Genomic DNA, 12,669 nt, shown 5'->3' on the forward strand with positions numbered 1-12,669 from the left:
TGCCTTGAGCACTCTAAGTCAATTGCATTGCACTAAACTACTGCCTGTTAAGAATAGAAACTACTATTTATGCCAGGGTTTTAGGTTCTTCTCACTTCTGAGGCATGGAAAACAGCTGAGGATCTTTCCGATGTTCTCAATTTTGACAATGTATTAATAAACAAAATGGTTTGTGGGAACCCAGTTGGATTAGTTATGGGGGAAGGAATAGAACAAACAGATGCACACATATGCATAATTACTTACCAAACCAATGAATATTTTACATTGCTCACAAGCATGGAGCTGCACTATGCTACAAGGCTATGACTTATTCTAACATGTTTGATTTGTTGAACCCCCAACCGACATGGTCACTAGACTTCTCTAATGCTTCTATAGTTCTATTATCAAATTCATCTATAATTTGATGAAAACAAAATGTGGGTTCCCAAAACCATATTGTTTAGCATTTCCACAGTAGCATACACCCCAACTTCATATACGTATTCTATATCTGCGAACAAGGACTTCTAGCATACATTAGAAATATATTACGTTTAAGATACACTCATATATAAACCAGTTATGAGACTTTATTCAATCTCATAAGAATATTTACGATGTTAATTTTCAAGAGAACATCTAACAATGAATCTTTCGTAACAAGAAAATTTATGTCACTGAACTAAATAATCATAAAATGTGTTGATTGTGAATATTAATGATCATCAGTTCTTCACAATGTTCGTCCACATTTTATTACAGAATACAGAACGCACATATTTACAGCAACACTTAAAGTTGGATCTAGCAAACAGCCAAACCAGTCCCAACCCTACCATCCTTTTATCTCACTTTCATTTGCTCCAACACTCCCCACACCTCCCCACCATCACTTTTGCTTCAGCCATCATCCTTTCACACTCTCACTCACCCCCCTCTTCCCCTCACACACATTGCAGAAAACCCAAAATCCAAACTCAACAAACCCACAATGTCCCCAAACCCACCTCCCCTCTTCCCCTTCCTTTGCCTCCTCTTCACTCTCTTACCCTCCTCACTGGCACTAACCAATCCGGACCCGGCTGCAGTGCAGCCATTCCTTCCTAAATCTTCTCCCCCAGCTACAATCCCTGCATTCCCAGAGCAATCCGACATAGCCGGCTGCCCACTCCAGCTCCCTGATGAGCTCTTCCACGGCGTAAAGGCCGCCTGCTCAGCCAAAAAAGGCGACCCGGCTGGCCATTTACAGCACAGCCGCTGCTGCCCTGTGCTCGCGGCGTGGCTCTACTCGGCCTACTCTGCCACCGCATTGGGCAGAAGCGGCCGAGTAGGGCCTGCAGTAACGGGTCACGGTAGTAATACTACTACCGCGTATGACCCGCCACTGCTGCCTGATGACTCGGAAACTTGTGTTCAGGACTTGGGAAAAGCGCTGAGTGCAAAGGGAATAGAGCTGATGAGACCAAACGAGACCTGTGACATGGTGTACTGCAACTGTGGGATCAGATTGCATCCTTTGAGCTGCCCTGAGGCATTTTCAGTGAACCAAAATGGGAAACTTATTGGGGATAAGAGTGTCAAGAAGTTAGAGAAGAACTGCTTGAGCAGCAGCAACAATGTCAACAATTTCCCTGGTCTTGGTGGCTGCTCCAAATGCCTCAACAGTCTCAAACTTGTAAGTTCATTTCTTTCATCTCTTCTATTACAATACTTGGTAGACCTTCAATTTCGGTTCTGGTTTGCATAATGCTGAAGAAGATGAACAAGAATCTGATCAGGGTTTCTTCTATGCCTCTTCTTGCTTGATAATTTAGGAAAGTGTTCTTGCTTCTTTTGCTTTCCTCTCTTACTTTGCCTAGATTACCCTGCTAACAAGAATTTGTAACACTCAGACGCGCCATAACGGCGAGTGTAATATGTGCTGAGTGTAACACTATACTACTACAGTGAAGATCAACAAGTCAAAGAAATAAAAGCTAAAGCTGCAAGTAACTACATTTGCAAGGACTATTTAATTAGGAACAAAGATGTGACTAGTCAGAATAAGTGTGGAGCACTCCGGCCAACTTTATTCATTTCTGAATTTATTGATGCGTAGCAACGCAGATTTAGATGTAGTCCTTAGGCTTACTTAAATTTTTTGATAATGTTAACATCGTATTAAAAATAATGCACCGAAACACATCAAAATTCCGAAATTCAGTTTCGGAACAAGACTCTGCACTAGGAACTCGGTTTTGGAGTGCATTGCAACCCCAACTGTATGCTAAGCAAATGTGGTTGATTTGATGGTTACCCACTAGTTAGTAGATTGGTCATATTGCACCAACCCTTTCATCTAGTTTCTTTTTCTTTTCTAAATTTGTGTGGAATTGGTATTGTGCAGCTTAACAAGAAGAAGACTTCCAATTCAAGCAAATTGGAGGACAGGACCACCAAAATGCACAACAAAGATTGTCAGCTGATGGGTCTCACATGGCTCCTTGCCAAGAATCGGACGGCCTACATGCACACCGTTACATCCGTCTTCCGGGCTATCATGGTAAGCAACGACGGCTCCGATCCTCAGTCGTGCACCCTCAACAGTGACGGAATGCCTCTAGCTGTCGATTCGTCGGAAATCTCTGATCAGTCCCCCTCCAACATCCTTGCAGTTTCATTCACATTCTGCGTAGTGTCACTTTCTCTGTTGTATGTGCAGCTTACCATGAGCTAAGACTAAGTTTACGAACCATGTTCTATGAGATCGTGTAGCTTAGTACTCTGTAATGTATGTTCTATAGTTTCAAAAATTGCTCTACGATTTATGAATATGCCCAACTGTCCCATGCATCGGATGCTTCGAGTGTGTTTTTGTACTCCTGATATGGCCTAATCAAAACACAAGGGTTCCAACAAGAACCACAAATTCTGTTGTCTTTCTAAACAGTATGGAGAATTATTGTCCAAAAACAAGCGATGCCCTTATGATGCAGGGGATGTGGGTCTGTGGTAACATGTCCCAAATGGGACTGGTGCTTTGTTTTGGAGGGACAAATAATTGGTGCTGCCTGTAAGATGCTTGGAGGCATTAGTTTGTGACAGTTGTGTTCTTCACGGGAGATTTATGAGGTGCCGACCTCTCATCTCCCAACCAGGGGCCCCTGAGCTTTTATCTTCTCGGGTCTTTTCGTATGAGGATGGAGGCCGAGTACTGGTGCAGATGGATCTTCATACATTAAAAACATTAAGGGATGGTTCGTGTGTGTTTCTGCAAGGGTCGCAGAGTGTCACGCAAGTCCTGCCTTTGGAATGTTTTATGGTCTTAATTGCAAAGAAGCTTTGGGGTGAAAATGACTCCCACATCGGCAGTTTCGTTGATAGGTAAGGGCACGAGGACAGGGATCACGCATTTGCAGCCCAATTAATCGAGCAAGCCCGCGAGCAACGTTATTTTGATCACTTGAAGGAGTGCTTGGGATTTTGGCTAAAGCTTCCAAATGTGCATAATAGATCGGTGTGTTCGTTGAGTGTATGACCCGGAGGGTTCATAAGCAATAAGAAGGTAAAGAGGTCACAACTCACAAGTGATGAATCCTAAATAGAAGCTATGAAATCCACCGAAAAATAATATGATAGATGAGTTTGCATCTGTTAAATGATGTTTAAGTACTAGTGAAACAAACTCCAAGGTAACTAATATCCAAGCTTAGAGTCCACAAATTAAGACAAACCAGACCCAAAACGAAACAAAAATCATAAATGCTAGAGATTGGTAATTTGCATGTTTAAGGTCCAAAACAAATAATTTACATGTTTAAGGTCCAAAACAAACACGAAAGCCCAAAAAAGTTCATATGTGGTAGCAAAGCATTGCGCTTGACTCATGGTGTCGTTCCCTTGTCGAAAAGATCAATAATTAGCATCCAGACGACCAACGCCAAAACTACAACAAATCGAGTCTTCTCTTTCCTCGATCATTATGTTCTTTGATTTGCTATGTCATATGTCTTACATCAGTATAGTCTTCAACCTTGTGAATTCGCGACTTTGAAAATGTTATATTTTTTTATCATGTCTTGAATTAAAATTCAATAAAAAATAAACTAAAAACAAATAAAAACACCGAAATCAAGGAAACTAAAGCCTTTTGGCCACCTCAAGTTTTTGCTTTTTATTTTTCTTGAATAATCATCTTTCTATTAAAAAAAAAATCAACACACGACTCACGCACTCTTATATATACGTTAGCGAGGTTTAAACCAAAACTTATTTACTTTGTTCCCAAAACCTAGCCCAAAGAACTACAAGTGCAGTCGTGCAGTTACATTTGAGTGATTTGACAAAGAACTATAGCTACTAGCTACTAGGCTACTCCTTACATGTGGTTTCAGTTTGAGAAACTTTAGATTTCTTTAAGAGAAACTTGCAGCTTCACAACTCACTAGATTAGGTCCAGCCCAATATGTGACATGCTCCTATTGGTGCCTAAGAGGACCTTATTGGGCCCTATTTTCAGAATAAACTTGGGGACCCATTTGTAAATGGTTCACTTCACAGTTCACACAACTAAGCACACACAAAACATCTTCACAGAGAATCTTCACCAGTGGGCCATGATGACGCAAGTCTTTGTAGTCTATAAACCACTTTTAGAAAAGACAAAGGGCATCCATTATAACATGGACAAAAACACAGCCAGTCATATTTTTTCCCCCTTTTTATTTTCCTTGAAAAAAGAGTGAGAGTAACAAACCAAAGGCTCTGATCCACTGGGCTCCTGCTCACGTTTACAACCTGTGTACCCGCTTCACCAAAACCCTATTTTTCCTGTGGGCTCCACGTCGCGGGTCTGTCGCGACTTGTTTTCAAGCTTATCTTGTGGTTGCATGAAGCCCTGGTGCTATTTACTGTTGGCTGATACATGATGAAGGTGCTTGGCTGTAACGGACGGCTGCGATCGCGCCATCTGGATGGAGGAAACAGAGGGATGGTGGTTTTACCTCATAGATGGAGGTCCACGTGTAGGTCTGGTGGTTTTTGATGGCCTATGCATGCACCGGAGGACAGGTCCCATTTCATTTTTACTCTCCTATATAAACCCTACGCTCCTCTCCTCTGCCCTCTGCGCACAAACTCAGAGAGCTTTGCATGCTTGCTCAGCTGCTTCTTGCTCTTCCTTTTCTTCTTCTTCTTCTTCTTCTTCTTCTTCTTCTTCTCTCTGTTTTCGTTTTTTCCGATTACCATGGCCGTCTCCGTTGATCCTTTGGTCGTCGGCCGCGTGATCGGCGATGTGGTCGACATGTTTGTCCCGACTGTGAACATGTCTGTTTACTTTGGTTCAAAGCATGTCACCAATGGCTGTGACATCAAACCCTCCATCGCCGTCAGCCCTCCCAAGGTGACCTTCTCCGGTCACCCCGGCGAGCTTTACACCCTGGTTTGGTCTTGTTTAACCCTTTGCATGCATGAGTGTGATATTTTAACATCTTGGATTTCTTGATGATCGCGTAACTAGCTTTGAGCTGAGATGTACGTGTTGATCATGCTTGCAGGTCATGACTGATCCCGATGCCCCGAGCCCAAGCGAGCCTAGCATGCGAGAATGGGTTCACTGGTCCGCTTCTCTTTCTTCTTCTTCTCATGGATTTTTTTTCTTTTTTCTTGTTGTGCACAAATTGAACCTCAAGGTCATTGTTTGTGATCGATTTCAGGATCCTGGCTGATATCCCTGGAGGAACAAATCCTATTAGAGGTAATTAAATCATTCAACTTTTACATGCATGCATGGATTCTTAAGAATGTTTGTACATGTTCAAGTCTGAACAAAAACATTGTATTCGAGCTCAGAGAAGAATCTTTCAGGTTTCAGGCGAGAATTAAACATGCATGTCTAACTCTGATGTTTTCAGACTTGTAAAGATCTTCAGTGACTCAGTGTTACATCACATCATTCATGTATTCCTCTTATACCTCATAAACATATGTCATTGAGCCGCAAATATTCAAGGTTTATTTTACCTAAGGAAAAAAAGGATTGGCTTTGGGAGTTTGGGGTTTACAAAACCAACAAAATAAGATTTATTCTTTTACTTGCATGAGTCAATTTTCTTCACAAATAGGGTTTGTTTGTTTCTACTATATTACATGGTAGCAACACGTGGCTAGTTCATGGATGAGCTAGGTTGGTATAGACACGTATTTGACAGATGCCAGTGTCTCCATGTCCATGTACCCTTCTCACTTCCTCGTGGCACGACACTGGATTTTTGAAGGGTGATAAGGGACTCATTGCCAAGCTCTTAATATTGATAAATCTTCCTTTTAATTAAGAGTAATATGACACTAACATGGGAGTCTGTAACTAATTGTTGTTTTCGTTTGCAGGAAAAGAGATACTTCCCTATGTCGGACCAAGGCCGCCGGTGGGGATTCACCGTTACATTTTGGTGTTGTTTCAGCAGAAGGCGCCAATGGGTCTCGTCGAGCAACCGCCGACGAGAGCCCATTTCAACACTCGCTATTTCGCAGCGCAGCTTGACCTAGGCCTGCCCGTGTCCACCGTGTATTTTAATGCACAGAAGGAGCCGGCCAACCGGAGGCGTTGAGTGTGGCAGCCTGCACTGCGCAGATGCTGCGGTGGCGGTGTGAAGCTAGCTAAATTATAGTAGCAAATAAAGTATGTGAGCTAGCCGGCTAGTTAATTAGTAACTATCGTGTTTATTACAGTGTACTTAAAGCCTGTAATCTTCGTGTAATGGCTGTGGGTTGAGGGCTATAAACTTAACCTGCCTGCTCAATACTCGTAAGGAACAATCATGCACCTTTCCTTTGTTTTCTATATAATTTTTCAAGTTTTGAATGTGAGCTATAAATCTTCTAGCTGCTTTGAGGCATATATAACTTGTTACAGAGCACTAATACAAAGAACATAAGCACACACAAATACGCTCACACACAAAGAAGGAAGAAAGGACCGAAACAAAAGGTCCAAGCGAAGTTTTAAGACGCTTGGCTGTGAGAATGTATCAGACAGTTCTACAAGTCAGCTTCAGAATATCGCTTATATATCAATAGCAGAAAGAAAAAATTCTGAGACCAGATCCTTTAAAGTTATATTGCTCCTGGAAATTAAAATAGGGATACACATCACAATAAAGACCGACCAGCTAATTCAACAAGAACTATATTAATTCATGATTAACAAACCAAGCAAGAACATCAAAATCTTACCTGACTGTAGATCCATATAGGGTTATTAGGTTATAGATCGCACCCTGGTCGATGTTCTTCGAAATCTAATGAGAAATTGGGCGATTTTGGTTTCATTTGAAAAAAAATGGACAAATACAACAATGCATACCACCAAATACACAATATGATTTAAATTTGACAATAAAGATAGTCAGTTGTAACGTCTACTGGTTTACCGAGTAATTTTTCGTGCATGGTGAACATATGTCAACATGTTGATATTAATTACATCATATCTGGTTGATTTTTCAGTGTAGTTTTTTCTTGTGTGACTCAAATTGTTTGTTTTAGTACTCGTTAATTTACCTCATGCATATTGAGCACTTGTCAAAAAAATATCATAAATATATTTATACGTGTTCGATTTTACACAATGATAGTAGGTGAATTTCGTGATTCTTTCACTATGAAATATGCCCACTTTAATTTGTAATGTACGTTACTGTACAAATTAAATTACTATCTACGCACAGCTGAAACGTCTACCACTCTACTGCTTTACAGAGTTATTTTACGTCCATGGTGAACATTTATATGTTAAAATGCTGATATCAATAACATGGTCGATTTTTCAGTGTCAGTATGTACGTTATTTTAGGCCATTTTTTCTTGTGTGTGCCTCAAATTAATAATATTTTTTTTTAAGGGTAAAAGACATAATTCCATTGATTAACGATCATGATGATCAAACGGTCAAGCATGAATAGTCCGAAGACCATACAAGCAGCCAACAACTACAAAATGAAAAGATAACCTCAAATCTACAGTCCAAAAATATGGACACTACCGAACTAGCTAGAAAGCAAATAAAATAACCTCTAAACCCATAAAGCCTTAAAGCAAAACACATTATCCTGATGAGTATGACGCCTAAGACCTAATGGTGTACATTTCCACTCAACAAACCAAGTAACGAACTTCACTCGACCAACATTATAGGCTAGAAATTGTCACTCCTCCATAAAGCCAACATAGACCAACCCAACAAGAAGACAAAAGAAGAGGTAAAACCCTAAGGCCCAACCCACCAAGGCCATAACGCTGCAGCCTAGCTAGGAAACTCCGGTCCCCGGCCCAACCTTCTCCTACTCTCTCCCCTCCAGAGTCTTCCAACACCGGTCTAGCCGTCGGAGCCTACCATTGCCGCTTCAATCTGGCGGCTTCCTTCTCCTCCAAGTCAAATTATTAATAACGTTTTCAGTGTCGATACGTCGGAGCCTCAAATTAATAACTTGCAAAAACGTATCATAAATATATTATAGGTGGTCGATTTTTCACAATATTAGAATGTGAGTTTCGTGATTATTTCACTAGTTAAATATGAAAACTCGTCATATTTGTTGTGTACTAAATAAACTACTATTCATATATGTCACGTTTACTTATTTCTTAATATGCAATGCATGCATATAGCACCAAAAAATAAGTATTGTGACATTTTAACTGTAATTGAGTAAACGTGACATCAAAGTTAACTACATAATCATATTCCAAGTAAAATGTATTACAATTACATATCATGTAATGATCAGAGTACATATATAATTGAAAAAGTTTGTTCAACCAAAGATTTATATAAATTTTCACATCAGTGTGGTACAAAAATTGAATAGTTAGTCGATCATTATGAATATAACTCCATAAATAGCATTATTTTTTATTTGAGATAAATGATTTCAGTGTTTTATTGAAGTTTAAAGAAACTGCATATATATTGGAACCAAAAAAAAAGGAATTGCATATATAGTTCTATGAACAGCTGCATGTGCTGCTATTAAAACTTGAGGTGGGGGAGGAGAAAATACATTTTTGAAAGGGAAAATTTTAAGAACAGTACATAACAAATGGTCCGCTCCTAATTTTGGTGTTTCAAGTTTCAAAATAATCATAACAGTACATGAACTTGTAATCTCAACCGAAAATATGTACATACCGTTACATTCTCCGTTATCTAATGTGTTTTCCGTTAAACTTTGAGGGGCAAATCCGTCACTCCTTAATTTAGTAGTAATAAATTATTAAAATTAATAATTAAAATTAATAATTAATAAGGAGAAGAAAATAAGAAAGGAAACAATATTGTTGTCTCTCTTTTTCGTCCCCGTTCAAACCCAGCATATTCAAAAATGGTGATCGAGGCATAGAGTTAACAGTGTTATTGACAGCATGTGCTAAAAGTGTATTGGTTTTTAAACGTCATGTACCATTTTGATTGTTTTGAAACTTGAAACACTAAAATTAAGAGTGGACCGTTTGTCATGTATTGTTCTTAAATTTTTCCCTTTTTTAAAAAAAAAGAGCAAGCATGCGAGACGAACATCAAATGTATGGAACCTAATGAATTTCGGAGACGTAACTTTCATATGTATTATTATTTTGAATACATATAAATAGCTGTTTAGATTAACTATAAAAAAGTTCATCGAACCGAAATCTTTGAGTCCACCCAGAATCTTCGATTGTATTTGCTCAATATGTTACTTGAGGAGGGTAGCCAACTACTATTTGAACTGCAGCTGCTGCTGCTGAATTTGATTTATCATGATTTGTGATTATGTGGAGATGAATCTCAATAGAAAATTTATGTGTGTGTGTATCAGAGAGAGAGAGAGAGAGAGAGAGCAGTATACCAGCAAGAGGTGGAATGTTTGATTAACGAGGTTTGAGCAACAAGACGAGGGAAACGATGACGATGTTGATGTCCATACAAAGCCTCGTCAAGCAAGCAGTTCTTACGAATACCTCAACTTTGTTGTCTGATTGACCTTGACACTTATTTCATTTTGTCATTGCCACTAATTCGTTATTATGATTGATTTCAATTTAGAGTTCTAGCTATGACTAACAAGCGTCCGATGAACTTTTTTTTTTCCCCTTACTTCAAGCCATATATATGTAAACTATTTTTTTTCAATATCGATCTGCTAAGAAAATTCAGCTAATTAAACCAAGAATTCTAGATGATCAGAAGGCTATGAAAATCATGAGATGTGGATTGAGAAGTTATAAGTTGAAGGTTCAAGGTCGAACAGACAACGAGATAGAGGTATAACTAACTGCAAGAAACTGTTCACTTGACAAGGTTAGCATGGAAATCACTTACCGGTATATACATTTCCCTCCGATCATCATCGGATCGATCTGGTCGTAACTAAAGCCTGCCGTTCCTACCATGTATATAGCGCAAGGAATCAACAGAAACTGCAGAGTGGTTATGGAAGCTAGAGAAAAGGAATAGAAATGGTGATGAAGACAGTTCGACCATTTATATATACAAGTACTACTGGCTATATCGAGCTAGCAGCTGGTGAAGTTCAAACAAAAAAACCGACGTTCTGCGTTTGGGATCCGCATGCATTTTGTACCGGTGAAGCAATATATGCATGTTGCACCTAACATTGACCTTCAGATGAATCCATGTGTTTGTGTGTTTGTTCGAGAGGGACAAACTAGATACGATAGGGAAAGTGATGGAACAGAGCTTGAGGGTAGATAGGATTCCATTCGTTCAACAGTACTAACTAAATAAACCTACATCTTGGGAAATATGGTTATAATTGACAATACTCCTAACAAGCAGCATGTATAGTTATAAATGGTTGGAGGTCCAATATCCATTGACACCTATCTATGTAACAGGCATGTAAAGATATAACATGCATGTAAAGATATTAGATTAATTTTAGTTTACACCCCTGAGGTTTAAGGTTAACATCATTTCATTCTCCATACTTTTAATTTTGAAAATTTATCCCCTAAAGTTTTCAATTTTCATAAATCATGCCCAATTGCTGAAATTTTGTCTAATTCGAACGTTAATTTTGACTTTATAACTCACTAAAAGGGCTATAAAATAGTTTAATTTATAACAACATAAATCGCCTTTTAGGACATTTTTTCTAAGATTTCATGCTATCATTTAACCTCTAAATTTGACGGAATTTTAGCAATTATGTCTGATTTATGAAAATTGGAGACTTTAGAGGGTAAATTTTCAAAATTATAAGTATGGGGAGTGAAATGATATTAACCCCAAACTCAAGGGGGTAAACTGAAATTAATTCAAAGATATATATCAGACCTTATTCATTAATCATACTTAAGTGTAACACATGACATGATTCGGCAAATTAGTGATGTGTTTGTGAATCTACATGACAACTAGGATCGAGGCCAAAAATCTTAAGGTCAATACTCATTTTCCAATTCAATAATTTGAATCATTATTCATTAATTATTTTACTGGAATTTATTTATCACTAGCATTATTGAGTTAAATGTGTGTAACCAATATGGATGAGCTAGTAAACCACTTATAAGTTGACCAATAATTTGTAGAAATCATCCTTATTTACAAATTAACCACTGTTTCGATCGATATGTACAAGCAATATTTGTATAGTAGAAAAGAATGTGTGCAAGAAATATATTTGGGGGATGTCCTCACTCTATAGATCAATCTAACATGTTGAGGGTAGATAGGCCGGCAACTTCTGTATGTCTTACACTCTTATGTATGTCTTACCTACCCTTACCTCCATCATATATATATAAACCACCGATGTATCAATTAATTAAAATAAACCCCGTCTTAATTCTACCTTGATTTCGTAACTCTTGATTTAACGTCAGAAATAAGATAACATAGGGGGAAAAATAATAAGAAATTAGACGAAATTGTTACGTTGTTATACATACACGAATAGATCGAGAGAGAATGATTTTTATTCGACTTGTGATGATTTCAACACCAATATTCAATATTGGGTATTTGGGTTAAGAGTTAATATTAAACGAACAAGGTTAAGGAACTACTTAATTAAGTTAGTTAAAACTAATTAAGATAGTACGAGAGCTTTCCATTCATCTATCTAGCAATTGAGGTCGAGCACTCGAGCTGGAAGCAGTAGTAGTCTCAGTTGTGCTCACCTAGCTGCACAAAAATTTCAGAGCCGAAGTACTCGTAACTCGTAAGTTGGATTTCCTGCATACACAATAAAAGGATCAAAGTCTTAATTATTAACTTAATTGTTTTTCCTGACACCGACCTGTTAATTACTTGTTAACCCCCGATATGTCTAATTAGTTTCTGGGGTTCAGCTAGCTCGAATGGTCGACGGTGGCCTTGCTGCGACGCCCTTCACTAATGGTAAGATGATCAGATTATATATATAAGTACGTCGTCCGTCTTCCATCGTCCTACAATTATGTAAATGGCAACGCGAAGCCAAATGCATCCAACAAAACTATATATATAGCAGCTAACTTTCCGTTTGTGTAGATCAACCGCAAATCAGATCAAAGTTTTCAAAGACGACAATCAAATGGAGACTCATAGTTACATCCAATCTTCACTTCCACAAAGAAGATGACAGAGAGTTATGATTTATAGATCCCAAATATGGAAGGAGGGAATATTGAAAATATGAATGTGGCCTCTCTCTCTCTCTC

The 12,669-nt window shown here is 38.6% G+C and overlaps 2 protein-coding genes across 2 annotated transcripts; both read left to right on the top strand.

The window, feature by feature from the left end:
- The first annotated feature begins 883 nt into the window (after positions 1-883).
- On the top strand, positions 884-2,826 carry LOC101310899 (uncharacterized GPI-anchored protein At4g28100-like). Its single transcript, XM_004299492.1, has 2 exons — positions 884-1,660; positions 2,372-2,826. Exons 1-2 carry the CDS (start codon positions 977-979, stop codon positions 2,699-2,701), a joined length of 1,014 nt encoding a protein of 337 aa, XP_004299540.1. The 5' UTR covers positions 884-976; the 3' UTR covers positions 2,702-2,826.
- A 2,271-nt stretch (positions 2,827-5,097) lies between these two features.
- On the top strand, positions 5,098-6,926 carry LOC101311191 (protein MOTHER of FT and TF 1-like). The gene is made up of 4 exons (XM_004299493.1): positions 5,098-5,404; positions 5,520-5,581; positions 5,679-5,719; positions 6,352-6,926. The coding sequence occupies exons 1-4, from the start codon at positions 5,210-5,212 to the stop codon at positions 6,570-6,572; spliced, it is 519 nt and encodes a 172-aa protein (XP_004299541.1). The 5' UTR covers positions 5,098-5,209; the 3' UTR covers positions 6,573-6,926.
- Positions 6,927-12,669: the final 5,743 nt, after the last annotated feature.

The sequence above is a fragment of the Fragaria vesca genome, linkage group LG5 (assembly GCF_000184155.1).
Source record: "Fragaria vesca subsp. vesca linkage group LG5, FraVesHawaii_1.0, whole genome shotgun sequence".
NCBI classification, from domain to species: Eukaryota; Viridiplantae; Streptophyta; class Magnoliopsida; order Rosales; family Rosaceae; genus Fragaria; species Fragaria vesca.